Here is a 19,769-nt window from a genome sequence, read left to right as displayed (position 1 = left end):
GCGTCTGTCTTCAGCTCAGGTCGTGACCCCAGAGTCCCGGGATCGAGTCCCACATCAGCCTCTCGCAAGGAGTCCTCCCCTCCCTCTGCCTAGGTCTCTCTCTCTCTCTCTCTCTCTCTCTCTCTCTCTCTGCCTCTCATGAATAAATAAATAGAATCTTTAAAAAAAAAAAACACACATTGAGGGTCAGGAGGCGAAGAGGAAATTATGATTTGGGGCTTCAGATGGCGAGTGTGGAAAAGGGTGGGGCCTCTAACCAGCCAGGGCTCCCCCTAGATGAACGGGAAGCAGCCACAGCTGGAGTGGGGTGGGGGGTGGGGTTCTCCTCGGGGAGGGAGGCTCAGCCTTGCTCCGCTTCAGCCTCCTCCTGTGCAGAGAAGGAATCTTGCAAGGCGCCTGCTCCTTTATCTCCCTGAAGTGCATGCGGGTTAAGTGAAAGGGTTTGGTCACAGTAAGGTGTTTCTTTTGAGAGGTTCTGTAGGTGGAGAGGGAAGAAAATCAATAGTTGGAGAAGGGACAGAGGGGACATGAGGCTGCCACAGTGACCCTCACATTTTGCCTGGCGCTCTCATTCCACGCACCTGCGGCTTCTTGGTCTCTCACTTTCAGGGTGAACGGGGTGCTGCTGAATGGCAAACCCATATGGGATGGGCCCCTTGAGAATTGACCCTTCTGCAGAAGAGAAGCCAGGTGTGTGGGTTCTGAGAAGACCACCCCCCACACACATAACACACATACACTACGGAAGTAAGCAAGAGGGAGGGCTGGCTACTGTCCTCCAGCTACTGTCCTCCACCTCAGTTTTTGTTTTGTTCATATATATATATATATATATATATATATATATATATTTTTTATGACAGTCACAGAGGGAGAGAGAGAGAGGCAGAGACACAGGCAGAGGGAGAAGCAGGCTCCATGCACCGGGAGCCTGACGTGGGATTCGATCCCGGGTCTCCAGGATCGCCCCTGGGCCAAAGGCAGGCGCCAAACCGCTGCGCCACCCAGGGATCCCTTGTTTTGTTCTTATAAAGCAGGTTCCACATCCACAGTGGAGCCCAGTGCAGGTCCCAACTCACAACCCTGAGATCAAGACCTGAGCTGAGATCAAGAGTCCCATGCTTAACCTGCTGAGCCACCCAGCTGCCCTTCTCCACCTCGGTTTTATGCAGGAACTAGAGACCAAGTGATTCTGTTAAATCAGTATGAGTGCAGAGGGTGTTGATGGCTGTGGTCTTCTGTGACCACAGAAGGTTGATTCCTTTGCCTTGGGTGCCAGAAGTGTGACTTGTGCAGAGGAGCCAATAACCCAAGTGAACATGTTTGTTCCCAGGCAATGCATAGTCACGTTTTCTTAAATTCCTTTTTTAAGTCATTCCAGAGCTTTATCTCACCAGAGTATTTGGGCTTAGAGTAAATCTATGTTCATTTTAACATTGCCTGTTGGGTTTGAGGAGTCCAAAGAACCTTCTGGAAAGTTCCAGAGAGTCAGAAGTTAAAGCCAGGAGTGGTACATGCTTTCTATAGATAGCTTCTAATCCCGCCTCCCTCCTTCCATTCCACCCTCCACACACACAGCAAAAAAGTTTGTTTTCAATATAGCCTGGAAGGGAGAAAAAACCTAATTGATTGATAAGTTGTGATTTCATTTTATACTGAATTTAGTGATTCATCAGTTGCACATAACACCCGGTGCTCGTTACATCATCAAATGCCCTCCTTAATGCCCATCACCTAGTTACCCCATCCCTTCATCCTCCTCCCCTTCAGCAACCTTCAGTTTGTTTCCTATGTCTACTAATTTTTGTTTGTTTTTAAAGATTTTATTTATTTGCCAGAGAGACAGAGCCAGGGAGCACAAGAAAGGCAAATGGCACAGGGAGAGGAAGAAGCAGGCTCCCCACTGAGCAGAGAACCCAATGTCTGGGTACGGGGCTCCATCCCAGGACCCTGGGATCATGACCTGAGTTGAAAGTAGATGCTTAACTGACTGTGCCACCCAGATGCCCCTCTACTGATTCTTTAATCAAAGATTTAAAATGATTTAAAATCCCCAAATCCCCACCTCCATGGTAATATCATATTCTTGGTCACTGGCTGGGTCTTAGGGCAGCTGTCCCATATGATAGACCTAATGCCTGTATAGCAGACCCTTACAAAGATGTCAGATGTGACATGTAAAAAAGAAAATTCATCAAAATATTTGACAAAAATGCTTACTTTGTCATATTTTCTTAAAAGGTGTTTCAAATCTGAGAGCCTTCCTTTAGCCCAGAATGGTTGCCATACAAGGATACTTAACCATTGTAATGCAACATTTAAGCCTAAAAGTGTCCTCAGGGGTTGATGACTTATCCTAAATTAACAAGGTTTCTGGTTTCAGAGAGACTTGGCATAGTTAGACTTTTAAAAACTGTAGTCCACAAAGGGTTGCAGAAGGGGGAATGGGGTAACTGGGTGTTGGGCACTAAGGAGATGAGCATTGGGTGTTATACTATATGTTGGCAAATTGAATGTAAATGAAATATATTAAAAATAAATAAAAATAAAAACTGCAGTCCAGGTTCGTAGACAAGCAATGAACAATACCCTCAAATGGCAGATTAGGCACGCTCCACCCCTGCCAGTCAACTTCATCTTCTTGAAATCCTTTAAGATATGTTTAATATCTCATCTTCTGTATTTGACCTAAAAAAATAATTTCATAAAAGCTTCTATCCTATGTAGGGTCATAAATGTGTTTTTTCTTTATCTCAACCTATAAAGTTGTGTTCCTAAGTAGAAAGGAGTTTGTACTGTTCAGTCCATAACAAAACTAGGCTTTACACTGGGGAGAAATAGCTTAGATTATTACAATTTGAGAAAGCCACAGAAGCCAAAAAATGAGGCCACTGTGGCTCAAGAAATAGAGTGATCAGTCACACTACAGCTGAGCGGAAGTAGGGCAGCAAGGGAGACATAAGGGTTGGGATGTAAAATTGAAGAAGACCCTCAGTGTTGGGGTCATGTGCCTGCAATGTCAGCACCTGGAAGGGAGCCTCTCCTTCTCTGCTGCACCCTGGGGGCCTCACTTGCTTCACCCCAGTCCTGGCTCTGTTCTAGAAGAAACAAACTAAGGAAGGCCATTAAAATGCCTGCAAGCAAAGTATTTCTGTACATTTCCAGAATTTTCCATAACCATCGAGTAATTTTTCAATATTTCATTTACAGCAGTGCTGCTTATAATGATAATTCAGAAAAATCCCATGTTTCCCAGGGAACAAAGATATCATCACGTCAGTGTTGACTCTGTTGGAGTACGGAAGGAATGGCTCTAAGTCCCAATTTCTAGAGGCGCCCCTGTCAGGCAAACTGGCCCCAGACTGTGATTTGGAAAATAGCATAGCTTGAATATGCATTGAGCTTGCATCCTTCTGCTTCTTTACTAGTTGCTTTTAACTCCTAGAAAAGCATATTGAGTTAACTTAGGCATATGTGATACTTCCAGAATTTTAGAGGTGTGGGACCATATGAAGTTATTACATTCCAGCACTACTGTATGATAGACTAGAGCACAGAAAAGCTAAATAACGTATCCACTTCAAATTCTTTTGCCATGGCTGGAACCACAACCCATACGTCTCTACTCTTAGTCTTGGGCATTTTCCAGTACAATCGTGCTTTCCCTCTCCTTGGGCCTTAGACTACTTAATATTCTTTTAGACAAGAGCAGTAGTAACAATGACAATAACAACAAAAACCCTGCATCATTCTGGCTCAAGTGACACCATAGTTCAGGGATATCTCTAGTATCTCTGTCTTCAGGAACAGCTGGATTTAGGGCTCTAAACAATGTCATGGGAACTGGGTCTTCTCCAGCCTTGTTTGATTTTGTTTTGGGGCTCTCCAGATTAGCTAAATGGCTGCCAGCTGAAGTTCTAGCTTCACCTGAAGAAGATCTTGCCTTCTTTCCCCACCCCCACCCCCACCCCCACAGGCCTTCCAAAGTTGCAGTTTGCATCTCATTGGCTCTGATTGGATCCATCACCATTTTGGAAATAGTCACTGTGGCCAGAAGAAGGTACTATTCTTATTATTAGCCAGGCCTGAATCTCCAGTGTCTACACCACTTGAAAGACTTGTCTGAGAGTGCACACCAGGATGCTTTTTACCAGATGAGAGGTATTTCTGAACAAGAAATATCCTCTGTGGCCCAAAAGGCAAGTTTCTTTTCACCTCCCAGATTTCTTGGTATATTCATCTGCATCCTCTGGTTTCCACCGTAACTCTGTTTGATGTCTCTGTCCAGGTACCTCTTCCTTCTGTGTAACTCATTTAAAAATTTTGTAAGATAGGGGATCCCTGGGTGGCTCAGTGGTTCCGTGCCTGCCTTTGGCCGGAGGTGTGATCCTGGAGTCCTGGGATCTAGTCCCAGTCAGGCCTCCCTGCAAGGAGTCTGCTTCTCCCTCTGCCTATGTCTCTGCCTCTCTCTCTCTCTCTCTCTCATGAATAAATAAATAAAATCTTTAAAAAAAATTTTTGTAAGATAAATAGTGAAAAAAAATCTAATGGAATTCTCCCTGATGGGTTTTGGACTCGTTTGGGACCTGTGATCCCTTTTTTTCCTTCCTTTTTCTCCTTTTTGGAATGGGATTGCCTATCCTGTGCCTTCCCCACCATTGTATTTTGGAAGCAGAGAATGTGTCTGGTTTCACAGGTTCACAGAGGGAGATTCTGCCCCAGGATGTGTCACATAATAGATCTTACCTGTAGCTGACATAAAGGATTTAGATGACGAGATTGGGGACTTTGAGCTGGAGAGATTTTACGTGAGATTCTTAGAGTTAGCATTGATGCTGACATTGTTAAGACTTTGGGGGATGTGGGATTTGGCACTGGGGAGGATCACGAATTTTGGAGGACCAGAGCAGTCTGTTATAGGATGAACTGTCTCCCAAACAGATTTGTCAAAGTCCTAACCCTGGGTTTCTATGAATGTGACTTTATTTGGACACAGGGTCTTTCCAGATGTCATCAGGTTAAGATGAGATCATATTGGATTAGGGTGGCCCCTATTCCAAATGACTGGTGTCCTTATCAGAAGACAGATGTTTGTACACAGGCAGACACAGAGGGAAGACGGCCATGTGAGGATGGCGGTACGGCCTGGATGCTTCCACAAGCCAGGGATGCCTGGGTCCACCGGAGCTGGAAGCAGCAAGGTAGAACTGTCCTCAGAGACTTCAGAGGGAGGCTGGTGCTGCTGACACCTTGATTTTAGACTTCTAGCCTCCAGCACCGGCAGACAACACTTTGTGTTGTCTTAAAGTCCCCAGTGTGTATACTTTGTCCCAGGAAACTAGCACAGATCAAGTCTGGCAAATGGTCTCAGAAACAACTACTTGTCAGACTGAATGGTGATTAAAACCTAAGTAGCATGATGAGCAAAGTACCCTGCAGCTTTCTAGGACATCTCGTTGTCACCTGCTTGCAACTTTTATTACCCACTAAATGGAATGAACATTTGAACATTTCCCCTTTCTGTGTCCCAGAGTCGTCAGAAATTCAGGTGAGGGCCAAGTCCTGATACGGCTCCTTCAAGCGCTAGAATGCCATCAGAACACTAGTCCCACAAGGAACATACATGCAAAGATTTCTTCAGATAAGGGAAATGAGAAAAAAATCACAAATAAATTATAATAAATAATGCAAATGTTTTTTAAAGATTTTATTAATTTTTTATGATTTTATTGCATTTTTTAAAAGAAATCTCTGCACCCAATGTGGGGCTCGGACTCAGGACCCCCCAGTCAAGAGTTGCGTGCTCTACCAACTGAGCCAGCCAGGCACCCCCAGATTTTATTTTTAAGTAATCTCTACACCCAACATGGGGCTCAAACTCCCAACCCTGAGATCCAGAGCCACGTGCTTTACCGACTGAGCCAGCCAACCACCCCACTGCAAGCATTTTTAAACCTACTCTTGGAAACAACAATGTAAGTCACAAAAAAATCAGCTTTAGGAATAACTTTCCTATTGTTGCCTCTCTACAATTATTACAGTAATGAGAACAATTCATAGAGTGGAATCATCTGAGAACACGTTCACCAAGCCAGCTCGGAGTGGCCAGGGAGGCAGACCCCAACAGGCCTCCCTGTCACTGGCTGCTGAACAGAAGAAAGCCTGTGAAAGTTGTGTCATCATCCTCATCTGCAAATAAGCCATTAAACCTCTCCCCTCCTGTCACCTGCATCCACACCTCGTCTCCCAGCTTCAGCGGTAGCACGATGCCACCCGAGGCCTGGTCCTCAGAGCTCATGTAACTGTCTTTGGTGTGCAGTATTTTCACCCCATTCTTGACCAAAGATACCTGAACATTCCTGGAGAAAACAGTAATGTGGTAGGTGAAGTAATAGACCCCAGCAACGTGGCAAGTGAACTTCCCTGTGGCTACATCATAATGATTAAACTCATTGTACAGGATCTTATCAAATTTAATAGGAACATCTGAAGTAGGAAACTTGCTCAGGACCGTGAGCCCCACGGTGAAAGCACTCTTGGGCAAGACTGGAGTCTCACCAATTTTCCCTTTCTCGCCCCGGTCACCTTTCCAGCCTCTCATTCCCCGGACTCCTGGCTCTCCCTGGGGCCCCAAGGGCCCAGCATCTCCCTTGGGGCCAGGCTTTCCAATGGGGCCCATGGGACCAGGTAGACCCATTGGGCCTGAAGGCCCAGTGCTGCCCTTTAGCCCTTCTGGACCACTGGGGCCCACACCACCTTTATCCCCCTTTTGCCCTTGGGGGCCAGTCTCTCCCCTGAGGCCTTTCTCTCCCATGGGACCAACAAGTCCCTTTGGCCCATGTTTCCCTGGGGGTCCTCGTGAGCCTTGATCGCCTTTGATGCCTTTGGCTTCAACTTTTCCATCTGCTCCTGCATGGAAAAAGAAAGAATAAATGAATAAGATAATTTGTGAAACAGCACCTTGTAAAACCAACTTTGACTTTTGCATTATTGAGCATATGGATGGAATAAAGCAATGCCCAGGTTCAGGAGATGCTCAGAGTCTGAACATTGAACATTAATTTACTCCTAAATTGAGTGCACAGTGTACACATGAGCACACGCACACATGCCCACACACGTGTGTGCCTAAGAAACACCTTCTGACCCTACTGTGCTAGTGTTGGGGTTCACATTAGAAATTATAGCTCTTTGCCATCACAGTCTACTCTCTGACCACTAAACAATGCTGATCCTTCAGAACATGTCTTTGGAATAGGGAAGAACAATCAAAGGCAGATGAGCTCAGGCTGCTTTTAGTTAGCTGACTCTCAGCCCTCGGTCTGTGACATCCCCTAAAAAACTCCTCATGGGAGTGAACACAGAGTATAGTCTTCATATAGTGTGGCAGTCATTGCTCTCTGCTGTCCGCTTGAGGCTGTCCGTTGTACCAACTAGATCACGCTGATGGTCACTGTGCGTACATTCTCCATGCTTTCCAGTGGTTATGAGCACGAAGTCTGGGGTTAAAAGCCAGGGTTCAAGCCTGTCTCCTCCACATAAGCACAATGGGACATTAGGCAAGCTGATTAGCTACCTACACCTCTCTTTCCTCGTCTGTAAAATTGGGATAATAATTACTACCTCGTTTCTAGGCTGTCGTATTGAGTCAATGCGTGAAAAGCACTTAGAACAATCTAGCACAAAATGAACATTTTTTGTGTTTGCTATTGTGACCATTTTGTCTCCCCCTCAGTCACAATGACCTTACCTTCAGGACCCAATTCTATCACCACCTCCTCTATGCAGTGTTGCCAGAAGCACTGAGTCAAAATTTAATGGTACTCCTCAATGTTCATCCACTAAACCAGGCTCAGCAGACTATGGCCCGTGAGCCAAATCCAGCCTCCCATGCATATTTATGGCCCACAAACTAAAAATGGTTTGCATTTTTAAATGTCACAAATAATATTCGGCAATATGTGAAAACTACACAAAATTCAGATTTTAGTTTTCATAGTTTCACTGGAACACAGCCCCACTTAGGTAGCATCTGTGGCTGGTTTCCTCTACAGTTGTGACAGAGACCGTAGAGCATGTGAAGCTGAAATTACTTGTGATCTGGCCCTTTACAGAAAAAGAATCTTGAGCTTCTTAGAGAACAAGAGCCGTGTTGCCCTTATTGCTGGATTGTTCTCAGAGCCTAGCAAAGGACTAGTCCTTGGATATTAAGTCACCAATGACTCAGAATTAGAGCATGGTAAAATGGAGCACAGTTTCTAACCTCGCTCTCCTTTCTCTCCATTCATTCCATCCTTCCCTGGGCCACCAGGATGTCCTGGTTCTCCTAGATAGTAGAGAAGAAAACAGACAAGAGTTAAAATCCCAATTCTGAATTTCCTAGACATTGGTCTCAGTCAGGGGTGTAGATTGGAGAGTCCTGGGAGTGTGCTTGGCTCTGACACACACATGCCCCTCACAGAAGTGCAGATAGAGAGAGGCAGATGTGAGCGAGCAGCAGGGGTGCTGAGTGGTGTAAAAGAAGCAAATTTTGAAATGAGTTGGGTAGACTTCCTAAGCACCCAGTTCTGGGAAGGCAGGACTGGAGGGAGGGAGTATGTGCACAGATGGTCACAATTACACCCTTCTCTTGTGAGGGGAACTTGTGTAGTGACAGATTGTTGGAGGCATGGAGTGGCTTTCTCGATTCTCCTTTTCTATCACTCTTGCATAGAGTTCACTAACCTCCTATGAAAACAAAGATGACTGGGGTTACCGGGCACTACTTGAGATGGAAGGGAGGATTCTGGAAGGATCTCCAGCACCTTAAAGCGGTGGTAAGTGTTGCTGATCAAGCTGGCATGACAGACCCCATTGGGAACATTGGATGAGTGAGGTTTTGCCTACCACACGAGTTTGGAGCTCAGAACAGGCTACTACCCTGGGCTCCAGCTTCCATGTCCTAAGTCAGCACATCTACAGTCAAAGGTAGTCCTTGCTGTAAGGAAGAAGAATAGAAGCAAAAGATGAGGGCATCATGAAGACACAAGTGTATCCTGTGCATGTATGCACACATATGCACACACAGGTGCACACGCACACACATGCACATGCACTGTGGTCCCAGTGGGAGAGTAGGGGAATGGATTTCATTAAGAGTGAGGCTCTGTCTTTCACTGGGACTGGGCTTCTTACTACCCAGAAATGAGATCGGCCTAACACCAAAAAGTGACACAGATTCACTGGAGATGTTACGCATTGGAGACTCCACAGAGCAGATTTGCAGGGTAGTGGTTGGAGAGATGGTTGGTGACCATCTGCTGCATCCAGCCCACCCCACAACCCCCTTGGGACACCAAATGCCACAAGCAGGGAAACACCTGGACTTTCATTCATCTGTAGTGTAGACTTCCCCTAAGTCTACTTGTTTCTCCAGATCTTAGCAAAGACTTTTTAAAAATCCATATGCCAACAGCATTTGCTGGCAAAGCCTTAATTTTAGTCCATCCTGATGTTGCTTCCTGTGTATTATCTCAATAATTTTTAAAAGATTTTTTTTGAGAGAGAGAGAGAAAGCAAGACAGCACGAGCAGTGGGGGGAGTGGCAGACAGAGAGGGTGAAGCAGACTCCCTGCTGAGCGGGGAACCCAATGCAGGACTCGATCTCAGGACCCTGGGATCATGACCTGAGCTTCATGAAGGCAGATGCTTAACCGACTGAGCCACCCAGGCACCCCTATTTCAACCATTTTTAGTCCAGCCAGAGGAATGTCTAATCCTATGATATAATTATGAAATATCAAAAAGGCTTCTAAATGTTCATCATTAAGCTTAGTGAGGTTTTCATACTATAATGTGTTGTTTAGGAAAAGTAACAGTGGTTTGTGTTCATGTTCCACACAGAGTCCTGGAACGTCTCATTAATGGGAGCGTTTCTATTAATAACTGATACCTCATGGCATAGTTTACACATAGGATGAGGTTCATTTTAATGAGTGTAAATGTAAATTCATAGGGCCAAAGTCTTAAAAGTCTCCAGGTTTCTGTCAGGCTTCCTGTCAGAGCTAACTAGTTCATCATCGTTATATCCCATTCACATACGGTAGAAGAATTCACACTGAGGGATAGATGACAGCTCTGCTATTTTTGTTGGTTCTTTAAAGTTTGCATTGTCAAGTCGACCTTCAGTCTTCAATTCCTCTGCAGAAGGGTTTCAGACACCCGTCTGTTTGTGATGGTTTGATAGGACAATTTGAAAATCCCTTGGCTGGGCACATGTAATCACAGTACGCCACAGCACAGTGATGGACAGTGAGCCTGTGAGAGCTCACACTCCTCCCACAGGACCCACTTCAGGCCTCAAATGGCACATGTCCATCTGCAAAGAGACCAAACAAGGCTATCCAAGCCAAGTCATATATTAAATATTTTTAAAGCTCAATTTTTTTCTTCATCTAAATTATTTTTTAAAATGTCAATAGTAGGGGCGCCTGGATGGCTCAGTCCAGTAAGTGTTTGACTCTTGATTTCAGCACAAGTTGTGATCTCAGGGTCCTGGGATCAAGCCCCATGTTGGGCTCTGTGCTCAGCTCAGCCGGAGTCGGCTTGAGATTCTCTCTCTCTCTCCCACTTCCCTCCCTACCCTGACTCATGCTCACTTGCTCTCTCTCTCAAATAAATCTTTTTTAAAAAGAAATAAAATGTCAATAGTAGTTTTGATTTTTTTTCTCCCTGCACCATGTAGATCAGTCTGCTTATGTCTCAGGTATAAGACCCTATGGTCAGAGCCAGGCTCAAGAACCCTGTTCAAGAACCAGACCCATCAGTAGGTGTTATGGAAACCACTCACATATTCTGACTTTTGCAAATCTCTTTCCCAGAGATTAGATCCTGTCCCCAAATCTTCAAGCCCCAAGGCAGATTCCAGCACAGGACACACACACCCAAGTACAGCTTGTGGCTGTACTATCATCTACTTTTGTATACTCTGTAATTCTGCATCGCCTGCCTCACTGTGTGGCAAGGCATTAACTCTTCCCTGCACTGTAGCTGGGTGCTCTCAGCTAAATATTTAGCAACCAGATTTCTCTATAGGCCCCATGTTCCAAAGACCCATAGTATCTGCCATCTGAGGCAGAAGGATCTACAACATCATATACTTCTGAAGATGGCCTTTAGTAACAGAGGTGATGGCTAACAGTTGTCCCGTCTAGATAAGAACATCCAGGAAAGACCCACCCCGGATGTCCCCCCTCATTGACCCGGAGCAGAGAGGACATGGCGAACCAGGTTATCAAGTGCAAGGCTGCAGTTGCCTGGGAGGCAGGAAAGCCTCTCTCTAAGAAGAGGTAGAGGTGGCACCCCCAAAGGCTCATGAAGTTCAAATTAAGATTATTGCCACTGCAGTTTGCCACACCGATGCCTACACCCTGAGTGGGACTGATCCTGAAGGGAGTTTTCCAGTGATCCTGGGACATGAAGGGGCTGGAATTGTGGAAAGTGTTGGTGAAGGGATTACTCAGCTGAAGGCAGGTGACACTGTCATCCCACTTTACATCCCACAGTGTGGAGAATACAAATTTTGTCTAAATCCTAAAACAAACTTTTGCCAGAAGATAAGAGTTACACAGGGGAAAGGATTAATGCCAGATGGTACTAGCAGATTTACTTGCAAAGGAAAGACAATTTTACATTATATGGGAACCAGCTCATTTTCTGAATATACAGTTGTGGCCGATATCTCTGTTGCTAAAATTAATCCTTTAGCACCTTTGGATAAAGTCTGCCTTCTCAGTTGTGGCATTTCAACTGGTTATGGTGTTGCTCTGAACACTGCCAAGGTGGAGCCTGGCTCTACTTGTGCCGTCTCTGGCCTAGGAGGAGTTGGATTAGCGACTATCATGGGCTGTAAGGTGGCTGGTCCATCCCGGATCATTGGTGTGGACATCAATAAAGATAAATTCTCAAGGGCCAAAGTTTGGAGCCTCTGAATGTATCAACCCCCAGGACTTCAGTTAACCCAACCAGGAAGTGCTCATTGAAATGACTGACGGGGGAGTGGACTATTCCTTTGACTGTTGGTAACGTGAAAGTCATGAGAGCAGCACTAGAGGCCTGACACAAAGGCTGGGGTGTCAGCGTCATAGTTGGAGTAGGTGCTTCAGGTGAAGAAATCGCCACTCATCCATTTCAGCTGGTAACAGGGCGTGTATGGAAAGGCACCGCCTTTGAAGGATGGAAGAGTGTGGAAAGTGTCCCAAAGTTCGTGTCTGAATATATGTCCAAAAAGAAAGAAGTTGATGAATTTGTGACTCACTGTCTGTCTTTTGACCAAATTAACGAAGCCTTTGACCTGTTGCATGCAGGAAAGAGCATTTGAACTGTTGTAAAGCTTTAAATTCAACAGAGAAAACATGTCCATCCCTGTACCGAAGTCTTGTGGTCCAACTGGAACAGCCAGACAAGCAGGGAGATGCTCTTCCAAGTTCACAGCCTCTTAGACCTTCTCTACTACTACTTCTAGAGTAATCTTCTCTAGGGAATAATATTTTTTGTATAATTCATAAATCTCTAACCAAGGACAAGGCTAATACAGTCATAAATCTGTTTTCTGAACTCTCCTTCACATGAATAATTGCCAACCCATTCAGGAATATTCTAACATAATAAAAGTAATTTCTGCATTAAAAAAAGAACATCCATGAAGGGGGGCCCTGTTGGTCTTGGCCTGCACCACGTACCCCAGAATCTGACCTGGAGCAGGCTCTCCACCACTGCTTTCTGGGCAATGGATGCACAAATGAAGGGGGGAAGCAGGCAGACAATGACTACACTGGTGATGATGAATGAATGAATGATCTAAGAGGAATGGAGGTGTAAATGGAAGGGCACCGGAAGGCCACTAGCTGGCAAGTACCTGCCTCTCCCTTGTCACCCTTTGCTCCATCTCGTCCATCTCTCCCGGGCAAACCATTGTGACCAGGATTCCCAGGGATGCCAGGGTGCCCTTGCCTGCACGTGTCCTGGGACTTCACGTTTCCCATGCAGATTCCAGCGGCAAGCAGGAGCAACCAGATCCTCATGGTTCAGACGGCGCAGCTGAACTGCAAGAGGGAAACACAGACCAGAAGGGGAAGACTTTGTTTCTGGGGTCACAAGACATAGCCTCCATTCCTTGTCATGGGACCCACACCCACCCCTGCTCAGCCTTGGACAGAACAGTCAGGACAGATGGGGGGTGGGGGCGAAGCGGGTAGCCAACAGAGCTGCTTACAGTCAGAAGGCCATTGCTCTTGGAAGGAAACATGTGACTGGGTCCACTCTTGATGGTGAGTGATCAAGAAGGAAGCTAAGTCCCAAGTCAGAAACTTCCATTTATCACTCTACTTTGGGTAAACCGCTTTTCAGAGACAAAGAAGAGATTAATACTTATCTCCCAGGGCTGCTGTAAAAACCACATTTGGTCAGTGTGCCTGAAAGCACATTTTCAGTAGAAAAGCAAACAATTCACATTTGATCCAGTGATCCCATTTCTGGATATAGATGCAAGAATCTCAAGTGGAGACTCCAGCAGATACTGGTACACCTATGTTTATGGCAGCCTTAGTCACAGCAGCCTGAAGATGGAAATGACCCACATGTCCACTGACGCATGGATGGTTGAACAAAACGTGGCACGTACATACAATGGAATATGACTCAGCCTTTAAAAAGGGAGGAAATCCTGAAACTTACCACAACATGGATGAACCTTAAAGACTTCATGCTAAGTGAAATGAGCCAGACACAAAAGGACCACTATTGTACAATTCCACTCGCATGAGGTCCCCAGAGTCGTCACCTTACAGGGTTTCTGTAGAATGGGGGTGGCCAGTGGCTGGGACAGTGGGAGTGGGAGCTAGTGGTCAATGGAGACAGTTTGGGAAGATGAAAAATTCCCGGAAGTAGATGGTGGGGACACTGAACAATGTGAATGTACGTAATGCCCTTGAATTGGATACTTAAAAGTGGCCAAAATGGTAAATTGTATGTAATGTATATTTTACCACAATAAAAAGAATAAAATGGAATGAAAAATAGTGAAGGGTTCCAAGCAGTCCTGGTATGATCACATGTATATTCCTTAAGGTTTTGTTTCTACAGGAGAGCACTGCGAAGGGCACACGCACACACAAACACACACATGGGGCACACAGTTTGTAAAGTAGACTTTCAAGTCCCCTCTCAAGTTCTTGGTCTGCTTTCCAGCCCCATGAGGAGTGAAGGCAATGCTGGATGATGAGGTTTGCAATCAGATCTGAAGGAGCAGAGCAGCTAATTAGGTCAAGTGCTCTAGACAAAGAGAACACACGGGTAAGACCCTAGGGCAGTGTGCACACGAGACTCATGGGACTTTCTTGACTACATTGAGTCACCCCAGGAAGGGCCACCGCGTCCCTCTCTCTTGTGGCGCCGTAATTGGGGGTTACATGTGTTTATGTCCCTGGATGGCTAAAAGTCTGACTCTTCATCTGACTGTATTTTCCTCCTTATTGTATTCTTAGTACTCAGTATTAAGCCTGGAACAGAGTGTTGAATAAATATGTGTTAAATGAGATGAATGTGTGGTGGCAGGTATCTTAGAATGTTAAAAAAAATAACATGAGGCTAGTGAAACATGTCAGAACCCAGTGTCTCATACAATGCTGAGGACAACAGACGTCTGCATAGCCCTTTGGAAAGTTAAAGAGAAAAGGCGTCTTAAACCCAGTGATCTCATCCCGAAAATTCTTCTTAATAATCCCAAATTTGTGTGCCAAAGGTATTAACCACAGCATTATCATAATAGTGAAAAAGTGCGTATTACATAATGTACAACAATAAGCGGTTCAAAAGTAGATTATGTAACCACTTAAATAATTATGTAGGTCACATAGAAATATGTAAAAGGTATATGTTGTGTTGAATCTGTAAAAAGTAGACTAAAATGTGCACATCTTGAATGTGCCTGTCATTATGGATGCATAGTGCCAAAAGCTAGAAGCAAGTATATCCAAGTGACTTGGTTGCTTTAGAACGATGGAATGATGGGAGTTTTTCCTTTTTAAAAAATGCTTTTCTTTACAGTGTCTATTACAGTATTTGTAGATATGTATTTTTTTTTAAGATATGTATTTTTTAAACCTGGCCGACTTGTCACCCAAAGGATTAGATCGCCATCTTATGGAAGCTTCTAAATATCACATGGTCCAGTCGGATGCAAATAAAATATTTTTGGAAAAGGAAATACAGATGTTTCCCTTTGAAGTCACAGACTTACACCATTTCAGGAAATTGAGTTGTTTTCTTAGAGCCAAATTCCATAAATAATCTACATCATCCTCTTTTGTTTAACTCAGAAGTGACTAGTAGTAGTCAAATCTAAATGGCATAGACCAACCTCTGAGAGGTTTAGATCTTTCCGTTTTAATTTTTTTAATGTGTATTACAATTTATCCAATAACACAAAGATCACAGGATCATAAAGGTGTCAAATTAGGATGAACTCCCTTCTGCCCTCCAGCTAGATAAGAACTAAGATCGAAGCAAGCATGTGTCCTTCCATAATTTCTTTCTCTAGTTTAGTGTCCTTGCATATCCTTCATGCCTAGCACATAGACAACCTTTAACAAATGATTTTGAATCACCGAATATGCTTTGCTCCCAAATAAGTAGTGAAATAAGTTGTGGCACTGTCTCGAATAAGAAAATTAAGAAGAGGGACATGAGGGTTTGCACAGGGAATGCATATAGTAAACATATGAATATGTTATTTATAAAAATTAAAAGTTACATTTGTGGTCTCACAAAGCCATGGACTGGTTCCTCAGTTCACTAGTTTCATGGCTCATTAGTTGATACACTCAACTCTTCGTTCCTATGTCTGGTGTTTCTCCAGAATGCACAGGAGCTAGGAACTCCCATCTCCCATCCTTCCCTCCTCCCTCCTCTCTTCACTGGATCACCGCCACCCCCCGATCTGTCGTCCACACTGCACCTAGGCTGGGGGTCACTTATGAGGTGCCACCCTAGACTTAAAGCATTTTGAGGATAGCAGCTGCATCTTTTCACTCACTTATTTTCAGTGCGTCACAGGCAAATATTTGTTGAATGATTTAAAAAGAGAAAAAGAACTTTTGATAGAAATATCCTGGCTCCAGGATATTTCCAAAAGTGTGCAAAGCATCACGTTGGGGATGTGACTGGGTATTAATTTTAATCCATGTCAATGTTTTTGGTGGGGATTACTAGTTTCTTTATCACCTCCTCTCTTTGCTCCCAGGATTAGAAATTTTAGGTGGCAGGTGGCTGCCCGCAGTGGACACTTCCCAGTCTCCCTTGCAGCAGCCCAGATAATACAATGAAACTAGATTCTGGCCAGTGGGAAGTGAACAAGAGGGATCTGTGCAAGGACCACAGCCTCGAAGGGAAGGGCTGTACTCTCCCTGGGCACCTTTCCTTCCTGTGGCTGGAGTGAGCATGGCTGAGACATCTAGGACTCCTTGAAGGTGAGCAACACTTTGGGGATAGAAAAATTCTGGTCTCTGATGCCAGCACAGATTAGACCTGCCCATCAGCCCATCCCTGACATGAGAGAGAAGTATAGGGGCACCTCGGTAGCTCAGTCGGTTAAGTGTCTGCCTTCAGCTCAGGTCGCGATCCCAGGGTCCTGGGATCGAGCCCCAAGTCCAGCTTCCTGCTCACCTGGGGGAGCCTGCTTCTCCTGTCCCTCTGCCATTCCCTCCGCTTGTGCATTCTCTCTCTCTCTCTCTCTCTCTCTCAAGTAAATAAATAAAGTCATAAAAAAGAGAGAGAGAGGGAAGTCTGCTACAAACGTGTTTATTTGGGGTCTCTTTTCCCTACTACTAAGCCCACGTCTTGATTAACACAAGGCTTCTGTGTCAAAGGGGTGAGCGCTCATCCAAAGTGAGAGAGGTTTGTGACACATAGTCAGCCCAACTGTCAGAGTTGCCGAGTCCTCCCTGGATATTAAAAAACTGAAAATATCACTGCCTCAGACAGATCCATCTAAGCCTGTGAATCAGAGAGAATAGATGCAATCCCTCTGCTAAACGTCAAGTTCCCGAGGTGAAGGACCCTGGCCTTCTGCTGTGATCTCATAAACCAGACACACTGGCACATCAGGAGCAGAGGCACAAGACTGCAAGGGGCTTTGGAGTTACTGTTTTATAGGACCCCCCACCCACCCAGACACACACAATAGGTCCTGACTCAGTTAACTTCCGATTTCTGGGTTGTTTCTCCTATGTTGACCTGTATTTCTCCTTCACTAAATTTCTTGATAAAAGGTTACCTAATTGTTTTTAAAGATTTTATTTATTTATTCATGAGAGACACAGAGAGGCAGAGACACAGGCAGAGGGAGAAGCAGGCTCCCTGCGGGGAGCCCGATGTGGGACTCGATCCCAGGACCTCAGGATCCCAACCTGAGCCGAAGGCAGATGCTTGACTGCTGAGCCCCCAGGCGTCCCTTGAGGTCACCTAATTTAATACAAGACCTGCCAGAGGCCAGCTGAGCAATCTGTGATGGATCTCCCAGCCTCTGAGCCTCTGCTTCAGTGCATCAAACTCAAAGGATGAAAAAACCCTTAACATCCCTCCCAGATTCAACAGTTTAAGAATATAAAAATCAAGACTTTTCCTCATTAAATACATTTTCTTCCACATGTCCCATACATTGTACACTTCACGTATTTCTTCTTCAACATATGTGGAGGGGCTCGTTTCTAAGCTACACCATGTAAATCAGTATAGCCATAAATATAAAAATGTACACACTGAAATTTGTGCCAGATAATTGGCGGGCTTCTCTAGAAAGCTCTCTAGGAAAGTCTGCTCTTCTTACAATTTGTTCTATAGCGTCATCCCTCCTCCCAGCCAGTCTGCAATGTTCTGGCAGAAGAACTTCAAAATCTGCTCTTCTCTCCTGTCCACTCTCTTCCTCAAAATGAATTGTGAGACCAGCTTGTTCCTTTCCCCACCCAAACTCTGTAGACTCTGCCTATTTTGCAAATAATTAAGCAGGGTCATCGCACACCAAGAACATACGAGCGGTTTTAGGACTCCGATGCCTTAGGTTGAATGTAAAGAAATCGTTTCCTAACGCACTTACCTGACCCCCAGGGCTGCAGGCTGCACCCAGGTGCTGCACACACCAGGAATCAAGGGCTAACTAAATAAAATCACGCCTTCCTGCCGTACAATTCCCTAGTGGGCCTGTCTGCAAAACAGCAGGAAGGGGAGGGAGCGGAGTAAGGCACAAGATGTCTTGGAAGAGCTTCAAAAATTGCAGCCACACAGGAGTCAGGTAGCATCTTCTCCCAGGACCAGTGCAGAAAACTTAGCTCCTTACCCCCTTCCCTGTCCTTGTGACTAAAGGGACAGAAATCAGGTACACTCTCCAAGGAATCTGCACAGCCGGCGTCTTTCCGTAAAGTGATGCTCACGCCTTTGCTGGAGCAGCTTCCCTGCTGACCTTGGGCGAATTATGGGCCAACAGGACTAAACCGAAGTCGAACAGATTATTTGAATTCCAGACCGTTGGAACCGGCATCGTTTAACTAGATGTCTCAGGCTTCTGAGTAGGTCCTTTGATCTTAGACACTGTGTACGTTAGAATGTCATGCTGTTCTCATCACACTCACACACACACACACACACACACACACACACACCACCTGCCACTGAGAGAAACATGGTGCGACTATTTCTTCGATGCTATGTAATCATTCATTTTTAATTTTTCCCAATCAGAGTCTATGAACATGGGTCTCTAACTTGAAAATAGCATCAGGAGGACAGACTCCTCAACGCTGGTTTTCCGAGGTGCTGAGAACCGACTCGGAGAACCTAGGTGGCCTGCAGAGGCCACACGGAGAATGGGGAACGCGGGCGGGCGGAGGGCGAGTCCCAGGGAACAGAGGCACCACGCTCTCTCCTTGCCAGGCCTCAACATCCTCATCTGCACCGCAGGCCAAGCCGTCCTGACATCACAGGGGAGTGGCAGGATTTAACTGGGTGACATCAGCCCTCTGTCTTCCTCCATCCCACAGCCTGCCCTCACCTCTTGATTCCTAGCGGGACAGGGCCGCCGCAGCATTTTCCCTGCTGAGGATTCCTCCTGCTTTTGCTGGCCTTCCCGGCCCCAGGTCATCCTGGCCTCCCCCTTCTCCATCCCAGGCTTCTTCCCTGTTCTCTTGCTCTGCTTTCTCACTCCCTGGGGGTGTTCCAGGCTGACCCCCTCCTTCAGCTGTCTGCACTCTAAGATTTTACAAATGTCCTATTTTATGATTGTTCACTATTTACTGCAAGGTTGTTGTGCATTTTAGTTAGGGTGAAAATTGAGAAGGTTGCTTTTGACCCAAGGCCACTTCAACTGTCTTCCGACAGAGTTGGCAAATTCTGAAAAAAAAAAAAAAAAAAAGGGGTAAGTGAAATTTATTAAAGCATTGGGCTATCTTTGTGAGTGTGTGTGTATGTGGGGGGGGGACATCCACATTACACAACGTGGGGTTCAAATGAGACAGAGAGCAGGATTCCCAATTCTCTCCACCTGCCTGTCCCACTGTCACCCCTCTCTCTGGAGCTGTACGCAGGATTGCACTACCCACACATGGGACCAGAGTATCATCACATGGGCTCTGGCCAACCCAAAATTCTTTTCTGAATCCATTGGTGGTGCCAGCACCCAGCCATCTGCACCGCAGGCCAGAACTAGGGAGCCATGTCTCCTGCCAATGGGTGCATGAAAG

General features: G+C 45.5%; 1 protein-coding gene and 1 pseudogene across 1 annotated transcript; one reads left to right on the top strand and one right to left on the bottom strand.

Moving 5' to 3' along the window:
* Nucleotides 1-5,698: 5,698 nt before the first annotated feature.
* On the bottom strand, nucleotides 5,699-18,200 carry LOC609026 (C1q and TNF related 9). The gene is made up of 4 exons (XM_038573054.1): nucleotides 18,131-18,200; nucleotides 12,896-13,082; nucleotides 8,264-8,326; nucleotides 5,699-6,909 (listed from the first exon to the last, which is right to left on the bottom strand). Exons 2-4 carry the CDS (start codon nucleotides 13,059-13,061, stop codon nucleotides 6,137-6,139), a joined length of 1,002 nt encoding a protein of 333 aa, XP_038428982.1. The 5' UTR covers nucleotides 13,062-13,082; nucleotides 18,131-18,200; the 3' UTR covers nucleotides 5,699-6,136.
* LOC100687537 lies at nucleotides 11,257-12,376 on the top strand (annotated as a pseudogene).
* Nucleotides 18,201-19,769: the final 1,569 nt, after the last annotated feature.

The sequence above is a fragment of the Canis lupus genome, chromosome 25 (assembly GCF_011100685.1).
Source record: "Canis lupus familiaris isolate Mischka breed German Shepherd chromosome 25, alternate assembly UU_Cfam_GSD_1.0, whole genome shotgun sequence".
NCBI classification, from domain to species: Eukaryota; Metazoa; Chordata; class Mammalia; order Carnivora; family Canidae; genus Canis; species Canis lupus.
Note: the sequence above shows the minus strand (reverse complement) of the source record. Positions and strands in the feature narration are given on the sequence as shown.

Coding starts and splice junctions, on each gene's coding strand:
- LOC609026 (XM_038573054.1), bottom strand. CDS start 13,061: ATGAGGATCTGGTTGCTCCTGCTTGCCGCTGGAATCTGCATGGGAAAC. Junction 8,327..12,895: donor GGGTGACAAGGGAGAGGCAG/GTACTTGCCAGC, acceptor TCTACTATCTAG/GAGAACCAGGACATCCTGGT. Junction 6,910..8,263: donor TGGAGAGAAAGGAGAGCGAG/GTTAGAAACTGT, acceptor TTTTCCATGCAG/GAGCAGATGGAAAAGTTGAA.